Genomic DNA, 22,418 nt, shown 5'->3' on the forward strand with positions numbered 1-22,418 from the left:
AGTGGCCAGGAAATGACAGCTTTACATAGACATAGTAGACAAATTATAATAATAAAGCTTATAATTGCATCCAGAGAGCTTCTTCAGGAAGGTCTTTTGCAGAATAAAATGAAAAAGCTACATAAAATATAATAATAAAAAATGAAATGAATTGCAACTGATTTAAAGGAGAAAACTAATGTAATATATTAAATAATGCACTAAAAATGCATTAAAGACTAAAGTGCAATAATAATACAATTAGCGCAAGATCTCATCCATGAACAGAAAATGAATATTTTAACCTGGATTTAAAACTTGCTATATTTGGGGCACATCCAAGTTTGAGTTTTTCTAGTCATTTAGCATAAGAGCTGACTGCTGCTTCACCACGTTTAGTTTAAATTAGTCCCCTCTAGGAAAAGAGGTCTCCCTTTACCAGTGGCCATCATCTTCAACTGCAGACAATGTGCAGTATGGTTGACAGAGGCAGCTCCAGCTCTGTATTTAGCCATGTTCTCATAGGCAGGTGTCTCCAGATCGTCAGTTCTTCTCTTTGAAGTAACGCTCCATTTGGGAGGCATCAAGGAGACTGATATCTTTTCATAAAGCATAATGAAACTAATTGTAGTAGATGAATTTGTGTTAATATGTTTATGATCAATGTAATATGTCCAGATGTTCAATTCAAAAGAGTTCAAAATCGTAGGAAGCTTATCGTTTTTAAACCTTTTTTTCACTTACAGATCTAAAATGCAGTGCAGTGACTTTGTAATTGACCTACTTTCAAATGTGGAATGTAAATGGGACCTGGATATTAATTTAAGCCATCTGGCTGTATTTTAAACATTTGTGGTTATTTTATTATTGAAATGCTAATGAGCATTTTAAAAATAGGCCAAGGCCATAAAACAATGGCGGGGAACAAAGAAGCAAAATAATAATTCCTATTGGGTGCTAAGAGTGTCTTTATCAAAGCCAGATGAGCATTTATAAAGTCACATTGATTTATTTTACCAATATGTTTTTGGGGGGTATCCAATATTCTCCTAATATAGTTGTTCCCGATTCCCATCTGCTAGCTAAGTATCCACCCATCAAATATGAGTTACCAACCTGGGACGGCAAAGCTATAAACACATAAAGCCTGCCACCACATCTTTTTAAGATGCTATACACAGTGCCATAAGACAGCTTCTGCTTGGAGAAGAATACTGACCAGTTCTGTACAGGTGATCAAACATATGCCCATGACTGACTCATCACAGGGATAGAGGAACTATACTGCCCAGAGAGAGAATGGCCATTTATGCTCCCCTGCCCTCTTGGCCCCCAAATGACGGTGGCATCACTGGGACCGGAACCTGTGATCTCCTAATGATGGAGAAAAACTGTAAACTACTCCTGAGCCTTTACTGATTTTCACAGGACTCATTGGAATTGTTCTACTATAATTATAGAAACTGTTGATTTGTCTAGTATGAATACATTGAATTATACTATATGAGGGCATGTAACTGTATAAAATTATTTCTATAATTGTTTTTGTAGCAAATGAGCCTTGAGATGAGAGTGACCAATGTGAATGAGTCTGGTGTGATGTTGCCAATGTATCTCTTTAATCTGCGGAAAAAATAAAGCAGGCTGTGAGTAGGCTGTATGCTTTCATACTCCAAATGAAGTTGGACCGTGCACACACAAACGCTCAAGCATGCACACACACATACAGGTGGAATCACCTTCTGGTAGTCATACATGCCAAAGTCTGTCTGATGGCCCAGCTGATCCCTGGACCTACAGTCTTAGATACACTAAATAACACCACACTGCACGGAACATAACAGACCCAGAGAAATCCAATATCAGCATTCTGCCACAAGATGGAGTAATGCCACATCACCTATGCAGCGAATCCAATGAGCCAAAATATAACATGATATAACATGACATGACATAACATGATATAACATGACAACATGACATAACATGACATGACATAACATGATATGACATAACTTGATATAACATGACATAACATGATATAAGATATCTGAGGAGTTTTCAAGTTTTCAACAAAGAAATGCTGGTTGTCATCATTTTCTTGCTTCAGCTCACTGATTACATAGCACTCCATCTTAAACTTGCTTTGGAGATTTAGTAGCGGTACAAGGAGGCCATAATCTCTGTCTCTCTCTCTCTCTCACACACACACACACACACACACACACACACTCATACACACACACACACACACATACACACACACACACACACACTCATACACATACACACACACACACACACACACACACACACAAACACATACACACACACACACACACACTTCCATAAGTCGAAAGTCAAAAACAGTTCATAATGTATGTTCTTAAGATAATGATAAAACCTATGATCATATTTCTGTGCTAGATGTTAAGTGCTTTTGAAATTTGGAATTCACCTTGCAAATGAGAGTTATGTTTCATTTAGGTTGGGTGGTTTTAATTTGGCAATAGCCTTACCTGAATAATTTTCACTGGCAAGCCTATAGTTGAATACGTTGAGAAGTGGGAATTATTCTCTAGACCAGGCCACTAACCATCTGGTATTAGCTGTTAACATGTAACAGTGGCTTCCATTTGGGGAAGCTGCTCTCTACATTTTGGACTCAGTCTGACTACTGAGCTATAATGTGAAAGCACTGCTTAAGTTGTACTACCCATTTATACAGCTCCCAGCATTCATGCCTAATGTCCAATCAGAACACCTCATCTTGAAATATTTCCATAAATTCATCAATATATTTTTCTATAAAAATCTTTCAAATATATCTCATCAATGTACCCTCCAATAAATACTTAAGTATCCATAAGTATATAATTACTTAAATGTTTAAATAAATAAATTGCTCATTAACATATTGATGGATTTGTTGGTTTATTTATTACAGTAAAATATACTGAAGTATGTTGGTGGATTTAATAATATGTATAGTTTTTAATTTAAAAAAAATAACACTGAGAGAAAGAGAGAGAGAGTGTCTGTAAAATGTCCAACATAGCCTTCAGCACTCGCCCACTCCACAACAAATAAAGAAACCTGAACAGATGGAAAATGAACAGTGAGAGCATGAAAGAAACCATTTAACAGATGCATCTATAACTGCAGGTGTGAATGAGTCGCCCACGTTTCAGCCAGCCCTGAGAGGTACTTGTCAGCCACTCGTCGAATTCTCTTGTGGGTGTGGTTAAAGTTGACCAATAAAAACTCTGCATTTCATTCCAGCTCCTCCTAAGGCACTGTAGTCTTTGGCCACAAAAGACAGAAAATTATTACATCACTCATAATGCTGAACTCTGCGTACTACTAATAAGCCATCAGTACATACAGGTACAAAATTAGATCTCAATTAACCTCTTCAAATTTACCTTCCCTGCCATCATCTGGAGAAAAGACTTCATCCCCAACACATCGCTGCATCATACAGAGGTTAGAAGAAGTTGGGGGTGAGATGGGATGGGGGACTCACATGACAAGACTAACCACAAAACAGCCATAAAATATTTTTTCCTGGACAGGATACCGCTTAAGGAAATGTATGACCTTGCTTGATCCAAAATACCAGTACAGGCTGGTATGTGCCCTAAAAACACTTTCAGAAGCACTACAATTCTTTAACAACACTGAAATCGAAATTTCACATTTTGTGAATTGTCATGTTGTAATCATTGTGCTGTATGAAAGTGTAATCTATTCCTTTTCCTGAATATAATGTGAAAAATACAAGATATACCATGTTTCATCTTGAACTGTGAAATCCTGCATGAAACAATGAGGTGGTTTTCAATGGCAAGGACATAAAATGTCCAGTTATGAAAGAACAGGCCTGTGAGGGGGAGTGAGATGGGTCCCAAAGACCACTGCAGGAAGGAGAACCAATCAATACGAAGGAGCAGATGTGACAGGCACATGGACACCGCCCACTCCGACGCCTCCTATAAATCATGTCACATTTCAGGATGAGATTGAAAATGGAGGCCTGTTTGTCTCTGATAAAAAAATTTCAGAGTTGAAGCTTTGGTTTCAACTTCTCAGCTGATCCTACTTCAAACTCAGCTGAACAAATGCATATCCAAAGATGGCATGTGGAATAAGTACACAGGGGTCTGTTTCTGGAATTGCCAAAACATCGACCAGGATACTAATGCTTCCTGCTCGGTCTCTCACAATGAATAAAGGATGATAATGAATACAAATATAAGCTTTTTCCCTGTTTCTTTTTTCCAATGAAAAAATAGCATGGTGTGCTATTCTTGATAATGCGACAATACAGAACATGGGACAGTTTTGTTATTGTCTGTTAAAGTAGTCCTACTCTTTGTATTGTTTTTTTCAAGTAATCATTTAATTTTAACAACAAAACACATTTTTTAAGCTAGCAGTGTTTTTATTAGTGTAGGCTGATGTTATGTTTTCTTATCTTGCATAAATCAGGATCAAGTACAGGGCATCTGCATGACAGCATCATTCTCCAGATTATAGCTGTACTGGAATGTAAACATGAGCAGAGGAGGCTTGACCAAAAACACAGTGTCAGTTATTATCACAACAATTGCTTTGACTTTCAGGATGACTTAGTGGAGCTATTGTCACTGATACTCTGCTCTACATACAGTTTGAGAATACCTCCATATCTCCACTGCACTACTAAGGACAATCTAAGCACCAGTGGGCAAATCTTACAACAAATGCTCATTAAAGTTAAAAAATTTGAAGTTAAAAAAAAAATTCAAATAAAGACTTTGTATCGATTTTAACAATCAATTTCTTTCATTCAGTAACAAGCTCCACTTGAAAATAAACTTGTTAGCGGCAATTAGATCTCTGTTGGAAGCTGATGTTGTCACGGGACGCTCCCCCCCCCCCCCCCCCACACACACACACACGTCACGTGGTACGTCCTGCTGCGTGCAGGGGGTTTCACCTCATGTGTAACCACTCTCTTCATGATTACCCGCACCTGTACGGGGTTTAACGTCTTGTTTCATTGTCTATTTAAACCTCTGTTAGCGTGTGTATTGTGTTGATTATTGTTAGTCTGCGGTTGTACATTAATACCTGTATGTAGTTCTTGCTAAAAACATCATTATAGTCTGTGTTTAGTTAAATGCATACATTATGTCTGTCGTTAATGATGTGTGTGAGTGCCACCGTTATTCGTATGTGATGTCAATAAATGTATCACTCTATCGAGGGAGTCTGTGCGTCCTGCTCTACGCCCTTCGGCACTCTGGCCAGCAGGTTCGTTACAGATGTACTATATATATTTTACTAATACATGTAAAAGGTTTTTTAATGCACTTACTAGTTTTTGGAGGCTACAAATTATCAAATAAAGTCAGTCCAGTTCACCAGCATCCCCGAAATGGTGGTGCTGTTTCAAACCAAGCATTACCTTTCACACAGGACACTCCTTGTCGTGAGTCAATACACTTGTGTAGTATATATTACTGCTCTAAACTGTCCCTTGTTTTTTTCCAAGTATCACCTTGTGTATATATACCCTGTTGTTCCTTCTAAAGTTTGTGGTTATTGTTTCCATTCTTCTTTTTCTTCGTCTTCCCTGGATTATGCCAACATGACTACATGTCTATTTGGATTTTTCATGAGAAAAGATAAACATGTAATGTCATGTGTGTCAGCTCTTGTCCGAGGAACACTTAAGGCCCTTTTCCTACCCTACTACCCGCGCTTGTGAAGCAGTCTGCTTCTGCCATGCTTATATTAAGTGTTAGAAGTCTTTAAGACATGACAAGTCCAGTCCCTCTGTATTCATGAGGAAGAACTGTTGATCCAGCTCCATATCACCACCTTGGCTCAACAAAAGCTCCAGCTGGCTTCCGGTTGATATAAGAGTATCTGGGCAGCCGTGAGTCCGAGAGCCACCACCCTGCTTTCCAAATCGATTAGGCCCTGATCCTCCTCATGGACAGGGAGATCCAGGACAGCTGCTCACAGCCAGTGATGCCTCAACCAGAAGAGGTCTGCTAGTCTTCTCTGCATACAAAGCAGCAGGGACATTCAAAACTGCCAGTCAGTGCCAGAGGGTGGATGCTGCCAAATGCTTGTTAACCCATTTAGTAAGTCATTTAGTATTGTGTTCCCAGTCCTATATTGTGTTGACCACCCCAATATAGCTGATTATCCACAATATTATCACCCAATGATGTGGTGGTTTTTAAAAATTTTTATTTAGGTTCTTGTGAATACTATAGTTTTGAACTTTTATTTGCTATTTATGGCCTGTAGGCCTCAGTGAACTGAGCTAATGCAACTTGTTTCTGAATAGAAAAAAAGCATAATGTATGGATTTGAGTACAATACATATTGTAATGTTGCTGCTGGTTCGAGTGTTGCTGGGCAGGACGCACCAACTTCCTCCTTCGTGCAGAACATTTATTAACAATAAACACATGAGATAGAGGTAGCACTCACAACATTTACAATAAACATGACTATACATTAAACATTAAAAGACATATAAACATTTAACAAAAACAACACAAAGCAACGTTACAGTTACAAAGATCTAGTTAAACACACATAGTGACAATGACCAGTCATGGGAGCAGACATAGACAGGGGCTTAAATAGACAAGGTATTAACATTAAATCCTGTGCACGTATGTGCAATCCCGGGGGGGCGGGGGGGGCGTGGCTATAACACAAATAAACAAAGTACACGTGGATCCCCCTGCATGCAGCAGGCCATACTATATGACTTATGGGGGGAGGAGCAGTCCGTCTCAAATATTCATATGACCAGTTTTTCCTCTTGAGTCTTGTTTTATACAATTACATTCTTAATTGAATGAATTAAATGCAGCCTACATCATTTGCAGGCTGTGATGATGCTCATGTTTCAACTTTCAACTTACATTTTACCACATTCAATGTTTGGTGCTGCTTGCAATCAAACAATGACATTGTAATAGGGTCAATTGATTATGATATTAAAGTAATGACATGAAAGATAATTAAGGAGTAATCATATTAATTCTTTCAGATTTGAAAAATCAGAGCTCACAAGTTACATGTTATATGTGGCCAGCATAACTGTCGCAGCATGGCCCCATCCTCCTAGACTCCTCCCCATGTCAGTGTGATGTCTTGTTGGTGTTTGTCATTGTGTTTATCTACCTTTTATTTTAGTCGATTATGTGTTACACCTGTCTCTCATCATTAGCATGCATATTTAAGTGCTTGTAAGTAAGTGTCTTTGTTGGTGTTTGACACCATGTGCTATATGCTTAATAGTATAAGATTGTGACTAATGTGGCTTTGCCTTGTGTTGAATGGTAAACTGTCAACGTAGTGCATTAATAAATGTAGTGCATTAATAAATGTCTGTGTTGTCTGGACTACGGCTCATCTTTGCATCCTGCCTCGCCCCCCCATCATCACAATAAGCATCTAGAAGGCAAGAAGCCATTGTTGGAAGTAGGTGCAATAATGCTAATTAAAATAATAATAAATTAACAGCAAATCAGAGATTAATTTATTGGATTGTGACTTGATTTCTTGATTGTTCCTTTGTGTAACATAACTGTAAAATTAACTCTGGCAGGCCTAGCTGTAACAGAGTAACTAGAAAAGGCAGGAGCCAGAATGCAGACAGACCTGAGAAGCTTCCTGAGATATCAACACTCCTGATGGATGGCAAATATTGTGATTTGTTTAGAGAGCATCGTATACTGCTATTCTCAATGTTATTTTAGTGATGTCATGTGCTTGTTTACAGATTTCACAACTCTATACAGTATGGTATATGACATTCCCTAGACAAGGTCAAATACATTTTAAATGAATACAGGAGCAACATTTAAATGTTCCTTATAAAGAAATTTCAGTCAGACCTGAGAAAGTATTAATGAATTAGATATAAAATTAATTTATAAAATGACAGATGTATCTCAACTGATATTTCTGAGGTAAAACAGTAACATTTAAACAGAATCTTTGAACACTCATCTAGTACAAAGACTGGGTGTCCACAAGTCGTCCACAAGTCATCCACAAGTCTTTGTTAAACTATCAAATTTTAGCAAATTAGAGAACAAATTAATAGTTCACTATAGCTGTGTTACTGTGCAAGCCGTTAATGTCAAATTATGCAGAAATATGCTCATAACTCACAGATGCATTTGAACTACTGAGCCTAACTAATCAAACGGATTGCTTTGGTTAGCTTTAATACATGATCTCCTATCATCACTGTCTGTCAGGATCAACAAAGTTCTTTCTATCTTTTTAAACTTAGCACCACCTGTAAAATAAAATTTAATAAATTAGTGAATAAACAATTTGACTCACCTTTAACTACACTATATTGCCAAAGGTATTCACTCACCCATCCAAATCATTGAATTCAGGTGTTCCAAACACTTGCATGGCCAAAGGTGTATAAAACTTAAAAAAAAAAAAAAAAGCACCTAGGCATGCAGACTGCTTCTACAAACATTTGTGAAACAATGGGTCGCTCTCAGGTGCTCAGTGAATTCCAGCATGGTACCATGATAGGATGCCACCTGTGCAATCAGTCCAGTTGTGAAATATCCTTGCTAACTAAATATTCTACAGTCAACTGTCAGTGGTATTATAACAAAGTGGAAGTGCTTGGGAATGACAGCAACTCAGCCATGAAGTGGTAGGCCACGTAAAATGACAGAGTGGGGTCGGTGTATGCTGACGCGCATAGTGCGCAGAGGTCGCCAACTTTCTACAGACCTCTAAACGTCGTTTAGCCTTCAGATTAGCTCAAGAACAGTCCATAGAGAGCTTCGTGGAATGGGTTGTTATGGCCAAACAGCTGCGTCCAAGCCTTACATCACCAAGCACAATGCAAAGTGTCAGATGCAGTGATTTAAGCATACTGACACTGGACTCTAGAGCATTGGAGACGTGTTTTCTGGAGTGACAAATCACACTTCTCTGTCTGGCAATCTGATGGATGAGTGTGGGTCTGGCGGTTGCCAGGAGAACGGTATTTGTAAAATTGGTGGAGGTGGGATTATGGTGTGGGGTTGATTTTCAGGAGTTGGGCTCGGCCCCTTAGTTCCAGTGAAAGGAACTGTTAAGGCTTCAGCATACCTAGAGATTTTGGACAATTTCATCCTTACGGTTTGGGGATGGCCCCTTCCTGTTCCAACATGACTGCACACCAGTGCACAAAGCAAGGTCCATAAAGATATAGATGAGTGAGTTTGGTGTGGAAGAACCTGTCTAGTCTGCACAGACTCCTGACCTCAACCCGATAGAACACCTTTGGGATGAATTAGAGTGGAGACTGCAAGCCAGGCCTTCTCTTCCAACATCAGTGTCTGACCTTAAAAATGCACTTTTGGAAGTGCAAAAATTCCCACTCCTAAACCTTGTGGAAGCCTTCCCAGAAGAGTTGAAGCTGTTATAGCTGCAAAAGTCTATATATGATACAAATTACACATCTACCATTCATAATGATAGCTATACTGACTGTTAGATAGCATAGTCATAGTTTCCTGCTGTTACAATAGGACTGAACAAGTCAACTCGAAGTCTGTCTGTCCACTAATTTTACTTTCAGTATTTTTGCTTGACCAGTTTGCTCTTGTTAATGTGTCTTCATACCTGTCAAATGGGAAACATTTATATCAGGCCTGATGATTTGGAGTAAAAAATAAACCAATTGTGTAATACCTAAAAAGGTATTGTGCAAAAGTTTCAGACCACTCATGAAACTTGTCTTATCTAGGCATGTTTTTATTTGCATATAACAAGAGAATATAACACAAACATAATGCAAAAAAAATTTATTTTTTTTTTAGAACGATTTTTCTGTTTCAAAAACATTTTAAAATCTTGAGAGGGAATGAAGATTTGGTGATTATTTGAAACTCACTGTAACACAATTAAAACACTAACATACCTGAAACTGTGTGAATTCACTTGGATCAAGAGAACCTTGGAACGATTTGTCACAAGTCCACTTTGTGGGTGGTGTTTTTTTCTTGACTAGGTAAACACCTGATACACTTGAGATGAACACTCAATGAACAGGTAAACGCTGCCTTCATAAAATACATTAAGTACAATTTTATTTTTCTTGGTTTGACTTAATAGGCTGGTATACTTCTTTAAACAAAAAGTAGCACATAATGCTTTAACTGCAATAGAACTAGAAAGCAAACTATTGCTCCCCTCAAATTTATTTATTTGCTCCATATTTGGTAATGCTCAAGTAGCTCCATGATGGCAAACAGCTGGAGTCAAGAGAGGTTCACCACTTCGTGTTCGAAAAAATGAATAAAATCTGCTACCGTTGAAAAATTTATTAAACATTAGTCAAATCAGAATAACAGGTCATAAACACAAACATAAAAACACAGTGCCAGAGAGGGATACGAATAGTTGTGAAAAGTTGTAAACAAGCGTACAAAATGTTAAGCACATAAACATGTAAGTGAACACAAAACTATTAAAATCACCACCCGCTCAAACTATGTGACACACAGGCACATGCTTCAAACAAGCTGAGGTTGGTTCTAGTCCTCAGGGCTGAGCTTGCCCACTGCTCCATTGGGGAAAGAGAAATGCGCAACACATTTCACAAAGGCTGCGAGAGGCCGGACTCATCATCATAAAGAGTGTTACCGATACAGCACTTCTAAAGACCCAAAAGCAGATTACTGAACAGCGAATGAAATACGGTGATTAGTGATTCTTACAAAGCTCTTCATGCACGGAACACAACTGAACTCAAGCACGTACACATACATAATCAGTTCATAGCAAGAAGTGAAGCCCAAGTACAATTTATTTAGTTTCACAGACAATATTGTAGCAACTATGTTTAATTTATTCAAAATAAATTAAAAATCTCTTACATTTACTGCTGGTATGTTAGGAACACATTTTAAATGTGCAACAAGCTTTTATAAAACTGCAAGAAGCAAACACCATTCAGTTATCAATTGTCACCAGTGTAGTATCTTTCAATATATCAATGAAATAAATTAAAACAATGCATTTGCATGTTAGAAATAATTCAAAGAAACACAGCAGTTTTAGGAGTGCTGAGAAATCAGTACTAATGGCACAAAATTACCTTTGTTCAATTGGTTGACTCTTAGCCACTGAAGCCATGCAGTATAGTACTAGTCCAAAGTTTGGTCACACCTGTTTTTCATAATCCTAAAGGCATTTTAGTCCTAAAGGTGTGTGTATATATATAAAAACACATCAGAGCCTCATGAAGCTGAACAGAATGCTAGGAGTGTGTATAGGAGTATGTATTTTTGTGAGTATCCATGTTTTTGTATCTTTTAAGCCATGCAAATGTGTTACAGGCTTATAAAGTGCAGAAGGTACCAGACAACAATGTACAACAAAAAGAGGCAAAAAACATTACCACTCCACACACACACAACACACACACACACACACACACACACAGACACCAGTTTGGCCTTCAGTATGGAATCTGGTTTTGATAGTACTGGATCATATCATATGTTTTGCTCCTGAAAAACAAGAATAAATAAATAAAACACATTACATCATGTTCATACCACAATCTATTCAACATTTGAACTAAGAGTGATTGAGAGAATTGTGTGTGTGCGTGCACATAGTTGGTGGGGGTTGGCAGACCTGCTGCTGAGGAAGCAGTTCTGGATGACTTTAATGATGAAGGCAGCTGCCTCCTTCTCACTCATGCTTGGGTTAAAACGCTGCCTGTAGTACACACACACACCAGCACACAGCCTTTAAATGACACAAAAACACCCTCCCAGGTACAAAAAAGTGAAACCAAGACCATTCTGATTCTGTTTGTTCTACCTTAACATGCTGTACTCACTTCAGCAGTTTAATGGTCTGACCACGGAAACACGGAAGCCCAGTGTCCAACATTAGCGTTACCAAGGAAACAACAGCTTCCATATATGGTCTGCAGCAGAAAACAGAATACAATTTTTCCATTTCTCATTCACACAAATGTGCATAAGTAGTGTAGTTTAACAGAACGAACGCAAGAGCTAACAAGAGCACACGCAAGCAAAAGGAATTTACACATCGCACCTGACTGCCAAGTAGCCACGTACACACATCTCCATGAACCATTTGAAGGGTGTGGCCTCCATCTTTCCGCCCATGATCATCACCATCTCATCGGTAAGCTTGATGTCAGGCTCCCATCCCAGGTTACCACCGGGGGAACTCTCAAACATGAAGCCAAAGTCTGGAGACAACACACACACACACACACACACACACAGAGAGATTATTATTACTGTTAGCGGTTGTAGTATTGTTGTCTATTATATCTTTTGTTTACCATGTTAATTTCTTCATCTAAGCTTTGGCAATGCAAATGTCAATATTTTTTATGCCAATAAAGCACCATTGAATTGAACTGAATTGAACTCAATTGGGAGAAAGACATTCTAGGTTATTCATGTGTGAGTTTGAGCGTCCAAACCTGGGCCTGCTATAAGGAAGAGATGAGGTAAACAAATTCTGAGACCCAAGAAGAGAGTGAAGCTGAATATTAGATCTAGGTCATACGAGGCCATACCAAACTCATAGAGCATATATAAGAAGTATATACATCAGTGCAGATGAGGGAGGAAAGCAGAGGAATCTCCAAGATTACTCAGACACAATATGCAAGTCTTATCTGCCAACCAGCTGGCTCCAGTAAAACAGATTATTGGATACATTAGCTATCCAAAGGTATGTAAGGACACCTAGTGGCAAATATAATTATAGTGAGTTAAGAAAATTAGAGCTAGCCAATCAGAAAAGACAAAGATGCTCCACCTTTAGAGGATACCAAAGGGGATTTAAAATCATGCACCACGATCATCCAGATTTCATGAACCACAGTCAGCCAGGATTCATTCTCAAGATCGAACTCCTTTGTTACTTAGATTTGTTCTTTGTGATTCATTTTAATTTTAAATATTTGTCATTTTGTTTATTCTCAAATCTGTGTGGGAGAAAGAGAAGAATCCACCATGACACATTTGACAACCAGCCAGGAAGGCAGCATCTGGAACAGTGGGATGGCATGGACTGCCCAGGCAGGAGAACCACTGGCTTCTATAGGGAACAGATGTGCAGAGCCTGTTCACATTCAAACTCTGCATTAGTTGTGGTGATTCTCCTGCCTGTACAGTCTGACTGATGCATACTCCATTGAAGCACAGCGATGCCCTCCTGGAGGATAAGCAAAGACAATATGAGACAAAAGTAAGCAGATGGAGTTTCACAGACAGGCTCACTGTCTGTAGGCAGAGGTGAGGAGGAAGAGTGTGAAAAATAGCCTCACTGCCTGAGTATGTGGTTAAAATTCCTACTGTAAAAAGCACACAGACACAGGTGGCTCAAATTCCTGACATCAGAGAACCCATGGACAGTTCAATAGTTTCTACTTCAGAAAAGGCTTTATTTGGGTATCACTCTGTGGGTCAATTTCATATCGTCAGCATAAAAGGCCGTTTGGGTTTTTTTGTGTGCGTTTTGTATTCGTTGAATGTTAGTCATTGTGTTATTTTGTTGTATTATTGGGTTGTGAAGTAACTAGGGTAGTGATTCATGTCTCATGTTTTTGTACAAATTTGTAGAACTAGTACATATTTAACATCTGATAAAAGAGTGTGAGTTTTGCTCTGTTAACAACACTGCCTACAGAAACATGCAATCTGCTATTGTCCAAAACATTAAGACAGCTAAGCAGAGATATTATAAGAATGAGGTAGAAGAACTGAGGTGCTCTAGCTTAAAACCATCGTTTTAAATGCATTACAGCACTTATGGGGAATTGTACGAAAGCTGTAGTATCACAAGACCTCAACATCTTGCACCAGAAGTGACATTCTGTTTAAATGTTTTCCTTCAATATGGGACCAAACTACTCCCTTTGAGAAGGATGCTTCAAGCAGACTGTCAATTGGTGCTATGTCTTCCCTGAGCATTGGGCAGTCAGACTGGGGAAGGCAGCTGGACCAGACTGTATTCCCTCTTGGGTTTAAAGACTTTTCTTAAGGAACCTATGCTGTGGGATGTTCTTAATACATGTATCCAACTTAATAATCTCCTAAAAACCATGGAAGAAGCTTTGGTTAAAGCTGTTCCCTAAAAAGCTGAGCTTTCCATTTGACTATCGTCAGATATCATTAGTCAGCTGTGTTAGCAATGTGAACGAAGGGATCCTAAGGGATGCCCTTCTAGAAAACACAATTTTCAAAATTGCCCCATGTCAGCATGGTTTTAGATCAATTGTCACTACTCTGATTCAGATTCTGCAATTCTGCAGAATCACTCAATCCCCGGATGCATGTTCATACTGTTTTTGTTGAATTCTGACATGCTTTTGATACAATAAGACTGTCAACTGCTGTATACATTGGCTGATATGTCCATCGGACATCCCCTCGGGCTCATTGTGAGGATTTGAGTGACAGAGTGCTGTGGGGTTCCTGTATATCTGAGCCCTGTGCAATACAACTGGTATCCCATAAGGGGGTGCTATTATCTCCGTTGTTCTTTGACATTTGTGTCAACTGCCTGGATTGACATCTACCTTCTTCTTTTTTCCCTGTGAAATGCGGATGGCCTTACAATCATGGATCTCCTGATGGGGTCTCAACCAGACCTGATTCAGAAAGCCTCGGATTCTGAGGCTCAATGGGGACAGGAGTTCTCACTGACAATGAATGGATATAGTAATTTGTGCCAGGAGAGAGGACAACATTCCCAAATTTTAATAAATAAATGTAAATTTAATATCCCACTGACAGGGATCTCACAAGACTGCAACACTGCAAGCTGATTTATCATCTTATAAATTCTGGAATTTATAAGAGATTTATCAAGTAAATGGACAAAAGTAATGGGTAACTCATGAGACCATAGCAGCACTATGAATGCATTGTCCCTACTGTCCATTATAAAGATCCTTTCGAAACCTGTTCAAGTGGAATTGAATCATGTTGCAAGTGTGAACATCTTGAAGAGACAACAGTGCATGCATTTCCTTAGAAAACTAAACTTTTTAATGTCCAAAAGGCTTACTGTATTTTATAAATCTTTTATTGAGAGTTTATGTTGCTATTGTATACTGGTATGGACATTGTAAAATACTCATAAGAATAAACTGGAGAAAATGAAGGTCTGTGGGAAAATCACATGGGAGCAGCAGGCTGATATGTACCATCTGTACCTGACCTGGCTAACTGAGATGCATGAACACACCCCATCTACGTTCAGTAAAGTGTCAGTTACTCCCTTCTGGTTGGGGGTGTAGATAACCCAATATTAGAACCAACCAAGGAAAAAAAAAAAAACCTCATTTATCCCCATGGTGATAACCAAGTTAAGATGTAGTTTACGGCAATGCATAGACAAGAACATGATATATAGACAATTAAATTTTATGCAATTTAAATATCTGCCTTGACTGTTATGACAGATATTACAAATGATTTGTATATTTGTGTCTTCTCTTTATTTTCTATGGTTATATTATGTTTTTGTACTGTGCAGTACTATAATCTGACTCTTGGAGAACATTAAAGTTTTCTAAATCTGTCTGAACAAGAACCCTGGCTTAAAATAAAAGAACACATTATCCATCACATCAACTGATATAGACAAAACCAAGATAAAGACTGCACTGTCTGCAGACCTAGTAAAAAGTGGCTGAAATAAGCAAGGAGGAAAATAAGAAATCAGCCAATATTGAAATACTACAGTTGCCAACACCAGAAGAGCTTCAAGGTGCAATGACCCCAAATATTTAGCATAACCCTTGACCCAGCACCACTCCAAGTCTATGAACAAACAGACAATAATAGAGAGAGAGGTGACATTGTTATCCCTGTAGAAAACTGGTGAAGCTGTAAAATGCACAGTGATGGTACAAGGCCTTAAATGTTGACATGTATCTTTGCTGAAAGACAGTGAGGAGATGTATAAAGTGAAGACAGCAAGGAGAAGCATCAATAAAGAGTTTGTGAATTCAGCAATTACATTTGGCAGACACACTAATCCAAAGTAATTTACATACTCATTAGAATCACTGCATACATGTTCCCTGGGAATCAAACCCATGACCTTGGCATTACCAGCTGAGGAACAGGAACAACCTCAGGCAATTATGGCAATTTAAAAAAAAACTAATTCTCCCTTTACCACTTGTCCATCATCTTCAACTGCAGACAAGGTGCAGCATGGTTGACAGAAGCATGCATTTAGCACTGTTCTCCTAGGCAGGTGTCTGAATGACAAATTAACTGGAGCAGATGCATAATTGATCTGTTTGTGATTACTGTAGTAGGTCCAGATGTTATCTTAAAAAGAGTTAAAAACATTTAGCAAGCTTGTGTGTGTGAATATTTTTCAACTCTGAATATAAAAATGAACTTCAGTGACTTTGTAACTGACCAACTTTCAGAACTGCTGGGTAATTGGAACCTGGACATTCTCCTAATATAGTATATCTCCCAAATTCCTGGTCTAATTCAGTGATCTGGGTCTCTTCCATCATATGACAGCTACCAACCCAGGAGGGTGAAGACAAACACATCAAGCCTGCCACCACATCTTCTCAGGCTGCCACTCATGCAACAGGACAGCTTCCGCTTGGAGAAACATGATAACTGCTCAGTTCTGTATAAACTATGTGACTACACGTATAACCATGACTGGGGGCAGGGCGAGAGGAAATATGCCATCCAAAGACTCAGATAGCTGTGGCATCACTGGGACTTGAACCTATGATCATATGATGATGGAACCAAACCATTAATCCATTCCTAAACTCTCACCAATATGCTTGTGATGTATATTGCAGCATGCACTGGAATTATTTTAATATCAACACAGAATCTCTCTTGATTAGACTGGTACAAAATCACTGAATTTAATGCATGTTGGTTAAAGTGCTACTATAGGTATATTAAGTCTGACTATAGTTTTGTATCGTGTGAGGTGTAAAAAGAGACTGACCGATGTGAATGAGGTGTCCCTGGTAGTCCAGCATGATGTTTCCATTGTGTCTGTCTTTAATCTGGAGTAGGAAAAGTAACAGGCTGTACGCTGCCATACTCCGAATGAAGTTATACCGTGCCTGTTTCTCAAACACACACACACACACACACACACACGCACACACGCACGCACACACGCACGCACACACGCACGCACACACGCACGCACACACGCACGCACACACGCACGCACACACGCACGCACACGCACACACAAAAAAAATAAATAAATAAAATGGGGGGGGGGGGTTCCTAAAAGTTTCACAGTGAACAAAGTTAAGGTCTGAATAAAACATCAAGTAGGAACAGACTGGGGGTGGTATCACCTTCTGGAAGGCCAGAGTGGACTCATCTCCATACTGATTGCGGAAGTAGTCATACATGCCAAAGTCTGTCTGACGGCCCAGTTGATCCCTGGACTTACAGTCTGGGATACATTCAATAACACCACACTGCAGAACAGAAAATAACAGACCAAGAGAAAACCAATATCAGCATTCTGCCACCTACGCAGTGAATCCAATGAACCGAGTCATAAGACAAAACATAATATGCATCTAAGGAGTTTTCAATAAAGAAACACTGAAGAAACGCAACAAAGAAACACAAAGCAACATACAAGTGAGACATCGTTACACTCACTCCAGGTGCTGTGGCGACCACCCTGTATGGAAAGACGAACAGATCTAGGCCCACCAGCTGAAAGATGTTCTTAAAGAGACCAATGATCTGCAGTGCCAACATATCCTGCAGACACAGAAAGAGAAAGAAAAAAAGTGAGAGAGAAATTCAAGAGGTAAGAGAAAGAAGATAAATGACAGGACTATGAGGAGGCATACCTGTCGGCAGTCATCTCCTACTTTAAAGATGGCTGCTTGCCAGCAAATCCTCTGAGCCTCTTCTTCACTGCAAGCCTCATCCAAAGAGTTTGACCGACAGAGCAGCCCTAAGCCGTATACATACACAAAATATAATAGCACACGCACAATCCTGATTATCACACCCCTTTAACACGTTACATTATATTATTGATAAATGTTTAATCACTAAGATATTGTAACATGGTACAGGATGTGCTACAAACAGAGCAAGGTTATCACCTTCTTTCTCCAACTCACTGACTCCACAACGCTTCACCTTGAACTTGGCCAGGTATGGAGCTTTAGCCGCGCTGCCAGGGGCACACACACACACACACACACACACACACACACACACACACACACACACTTACATCTACGCCATTTAGCAGATGCTCTTATCCAGAGCAACTTACAAAAAACTTTATTTGTATAGCACTCTCTTAAACATAGATTTTCAAAGTGCTTTACAGAGAATAGAATTAATAGTGGAATAAGCCTATTACATCCTGAAATCTATCACCTTAGAAAAGTATTTGTCAAATATAAAACAAAATTAAATAATTTATAGAATACAGTAAAAAAAAAAAAATACATTAAATAAATGAATAGATAAATAAATATAAACAGAATATAAATACATAAAAACAATTTAAATAATTTTATTTATTAAGTAAGTTAATTTAAGGACAATTGACAACCTCAAAAGTTAAATACCTTTGCATTGGCGTTCCAGACTTGTAGTCAATGTCCAGTACGATGGCCTCTGGGTTACTTGGCAGATAGCATCCTATGGAGAAATGATTAATATTAATTATTAATCATAACAATGAATAAGAACTGTAATAATGAGATCTTATTAGCCCAGCATGTAATGAGGAATGTCTTAACCTGGTTGCACTTTGATGTCAGAGAGGGCTCTGAGACATGCTCTTCTCCTCTCATCACCTTTAGGGATGGGTCTGAAACATGGCCAGATGACATAGCTGCACAACCACATGCACATTAAAGAAACCTCTAAAATTAGACAGTGGTAATGGACCCATTTGAACTTGAAAAGTGTTGATCAGTGGAGGCCATGTGGGGGCACAAGGCTGCTGATCTTAACAACAGCATGCACAACTGTGTTAACAATACCATACACAACAATACCACAAAAAAACACAATATATGCCTAAATTGGCAGGCACAAGAAGGAAAAAGAGGTCATGTTAGTGTCCAGTAATATCATGTAATATGCTTTTAAGAGGCTGTGTAACCTAAAGACTCCAAAATTCAGACATGTACAGACATGGCTATGAGATGTACTTAGTGAAATTGTGTGTTTGGTAGGGGTAACAGTTTGAAGAAGAAGGGAGAGGGAAACAACATTATAGATGCAAACTGAATCCATTGTGTCTTCTGGCAGTATGATGTGATTTGCAGTAAATCTGCATTTATGGTTTATAATGCTTAACATTTATAATATAGTCTTATTGAGTGTATCATGATCAGATTTAGCTGGTTCTGGGTAATATGGTCATTTGTGGCTGAATATTGACAGATGAGTAGTGTTCATACTTTATGATAGCTGACACATTGGTGATCTTGTTGAAGAAATCAAACTCTCGCTGGTAGAAATCTTTGGCAGGACCAGACAACGAGCCCGTAATTTCATCAACCATCTGTTCCAACAGCTCTCCAATATCAGCTAGAGGAAAAACACACCTCAATTTAAATTGTATATACACACACTAGTGTTGTTATGTTACTAAAATTTTCAATTTTAATATGATGCTTTGAAATATATTGATATTCAATACCATGTTTGATACCAAAAGCAGATAAAATTGGGGGTCTTATTTTTTATCTTAAAAATATTCATATCCATATAAACATAAGATTTCTCTTGTAGATCACTGTTTTTTTCAAAAACACAGACTGACATTCAAATGTCAAATAAATAAATAAGGTGGTTTGCATTCTTTAACCCAGACCCTGACAGCCTTGAAGAGATTTATGTGACACTTCAAGTAAATAGTCTCCTATCAACTTAGAAATAGTCACATTTATACATGATAGAAACAAAAAAAGTATTCTTGCTAATCTTGGCACATTAATAAAAGGGAAAATAGTCAACCTAGGCTATATTTTTCCTCAGCAGTATCAACACAAACACTGACACTGGTCTAGACTGTTCTATTTTAGATTAAATCATTAGAGTTGTTAACAGATATTTTATCATTCCCATAATGATAAAATAAACCACCATAGACTCATCCGCATTCCTGTTGTTCCAGGAGAATACTTTTCATTGTGGCTCTATACACGCGGACTACCGTGATGATTCACGTCCGGTGTGAAACAACAAGCATACTGGCTTGCTCAATTCCTTTGCCTTCCTGTCGTTATTTGCTAAAGTATGTCCACACAGCACTCCTACTGGGTTGTTTTTTTTGGGGGGGGGGGGGGGTTGTACAAATAATATCGATACTGTGGGACACAAGTATTATACCATTCAAATTGTTCAGTATCGAGATGTCGATATTTTTTTTTGCAACACTAATACACACATTGCATAATATGTCAATACTGCAAAATGGGATTATTTACGATCTTTCTGGTGGCCTTCTTCATCTGTGTAGATGTTGGTCTTCATGTTCCAAATGAACTGATGAGCCAGAAGCTGAGATTTCTGTGCTGCCCATAGGATATACTCCCTTACATAGCCCATCTATGGAAAAAAACATCCACATTATCAAAATACACATTTCTATTAAGCCTAAATTCAATATATGTAAATATGACCCCAAAATTAGCATATTACTCTTTATAAACATATTACTGTAGACATGCTGACACACACAGAAACACAAATGACCTTATCATAGCGGAGTGCCTGAACAATCTGAGGGATGTAGAACAAAATGGCATCCTGTGTGGGGGGGGAGATAATAACCTGTTAAAGTACACATGCCACACACAGCCAGTCATGGATGTCTGGAGAAAAACGTGATGAAAAGTATACATTAAGGTACAGAAAGTCCAGAAGAAGACACTGAACTTATATTAGTATAACATGAAATATAAAACATGTAAAGGAGGTATGCGTGGGGGGGTGGGGGTTAGCGCACCGGCGGGAAGGAGCGCAGGACTCTTACGGCATACTGCGCCGTGAGGGGATGAGGAGGGTACATGCTGGAGAAGTAGGAGAGGCCTGTGGGTGGATCGGCTGGGGCCCAGCACAGAATGTGACTCAGCTCTGGAGAGTCCGCATCGATGGTGTGCCATGTCACCAGATACTAACAAAGAACATGAGCAACAGTATTTCTAATAAAAGGTGTAAAAACAGCTTGACTTGGAAAAGATTTTAGTTTAATGGAAGCTAAAAGAAATGTAATATAATGGAATAAAAATACTTTAACTCGCAGTATTTTCATGTGGTTGATATTTTAATATTTAATATATACAGGGACCCAAGCAACATATTGTTTTACCTTTACAGCTTCTGGGACATCATTGACCGCCCCAGGGTCCATCCGCACCAAACGCGTGACTTCCGACACAATAACCTCTGTATTCTTGAACCTAGAATGAATCAGAAGTGCTTGCATTCATGTTCAAGTGAAAAGGAAACCAGCTGATCTGATATCATAAGCATAAATGTCTCCTAATCACATAGTAATTAGTGCACCTTCCAATGTTCAACCTGCTACAATTTTTATCAGTTACTCAAAATGTTAATGAAAGGGTGCAGAGTAAAACAGTCTGGTGGTGTCTCACCTGTTAGCCACTTCTCCACTGTTATGAAGCATGGTAACATCTAATACCTCTTCATTTATTGGCAAAGTATGTATAAAGACCATTAAAAAACATCTTTGTTTTTGAAATGATCAGTTATCAGATATAACCTCCTTTACACTTCCTTACCCAAGCCTCCAAACCTTCCCGTAGAATTCACACAATTAATGATAGCATGACCAATCTATATTCACTGAAAACTACAAATTAAACTCTAAACACAATTAACAGAACTGGTTTGAACATTTATTGTTTTTTCTGACACAAAACACATTTGAGGGCTGAGCATGTTGGGCTGAATCAAAGTGGATTGATCCAGAACGGCATGCCGGCTTTAATCAAAGCAGGCAGAATATCACCATGTTGGGTTGTATCAAAACAGGCAGATTGGCATCATGTTGGGTTTGATAAAAACTGGCTGATTGAAATTGGCATGTTGAGTTTCACTGAAAATAGCCGATCGACATCCACATGCTGGCATGAACTGAAACAGGCGATTTAGATTAGCATGCTGGGAAACAAGTCAATATAGATTGGCATGTTACATTTAATTGGTATTGACAAATCAAGAGTTTTTGCCTTATTCTCCACACAATTGTTGCATGCTTTCTTAGATTTTCGATTCTTCAAAGTAACTATCCTTTACTCTGATGGCAGCTTTTAACCATGGCAACCACCTCTTACACTTTTACATCAGTTCTGAAGACATTCT

General features: G+C 38.6%; 1 protein-coding gene across 4 annotated transcripts in view; it reads right to left on the minus strand.

The window, feature by feature from the left end:
- Positions 1-10,328: 10,328 nt before the first annotated feature.
- pi4kab (phosphatidylinositol 4-kinase, catalytic, alpha b) overlaps positions 10,329-22,418 on the minus strand; it is a 34,736-nt gene continuing 22,646 nt past the window's right edge. For 3 of the 4 annotated variants that reach the window (XM_035521928.2, XM_035521927.2, XM_035521926.2), the window contains exons 40-55: positions 21,403-21,493; positions 21,040-21,207; positions 20,787-20,840; positions 20,519-20,639; positions 19,487-19,616; positions 18,818-18,888; positions 18,644-18,716; positions 18,167-18,237; positions 17,906-18,012; positions 17,709-17,813; positions 17,393-17,518; positions 17,026-17,146; positions 12,094-12,253; positions 11,873-11,962; positions 11,665-11,748; positions 10,329-11,534 (exon numbers count right to left, since the gene is read on the minus strand). In XM_035521928.2, the coding sequence (XP_035377821.1) occupies positions 11,483-11,534; positions 11,665-11,748; positions 11,873-11,962; positions 12,094-12,253; positions 17,026-17,146; positions 17,393-17,518; positions 17,709-17,813; positions 17,906-18,012; positions 18,167-18,237; positions 18,644-18,716; positions 18,818-18,888; positions 19,487-19,616; positions 20,519-20,639; positions 20,787-20,840; positions 21,040-21,207; positions 21,403-21,493 (1,624 nt within the window). In that variant the 3' untranslated portion in view covers positions 10,329-11,482. The remainder of the gene's footprint in view (positions 11,535-11,664; positions 11,749-11,872; positions 11,963-12,093; positions 12,254-17,025; positions 17,147-17,392; positions 17,519-17,708; positions 17,814-17,905; positions 18,013-18,166; positions 18,238-18,643; positions 18,717-18,817; positions 18,889-19,486; positions 19,617-20,518; positions 20,640-20,786; positions 20,841-21,039; positions 21,208-21,402; positions 21,494-22,418) is intronic. The other variant, XM_081707577.1, reaches the window with a different exon arrangement.

Source organism: Electrophorus electricus, chromosome 25 (assembly GCF_041902795.1).
Source record: "Electrophorus electricus isolate QZ-2024a chromosome 25, ASM4190279v1, whole genome shotgun sequence".
Lineage (NCBI taxonomy): Eukaryota > Metazoa > Chordata > Actinopteri > Gymnotiformes > Gymnotidae > Electrophorus > Electrophorus electricus.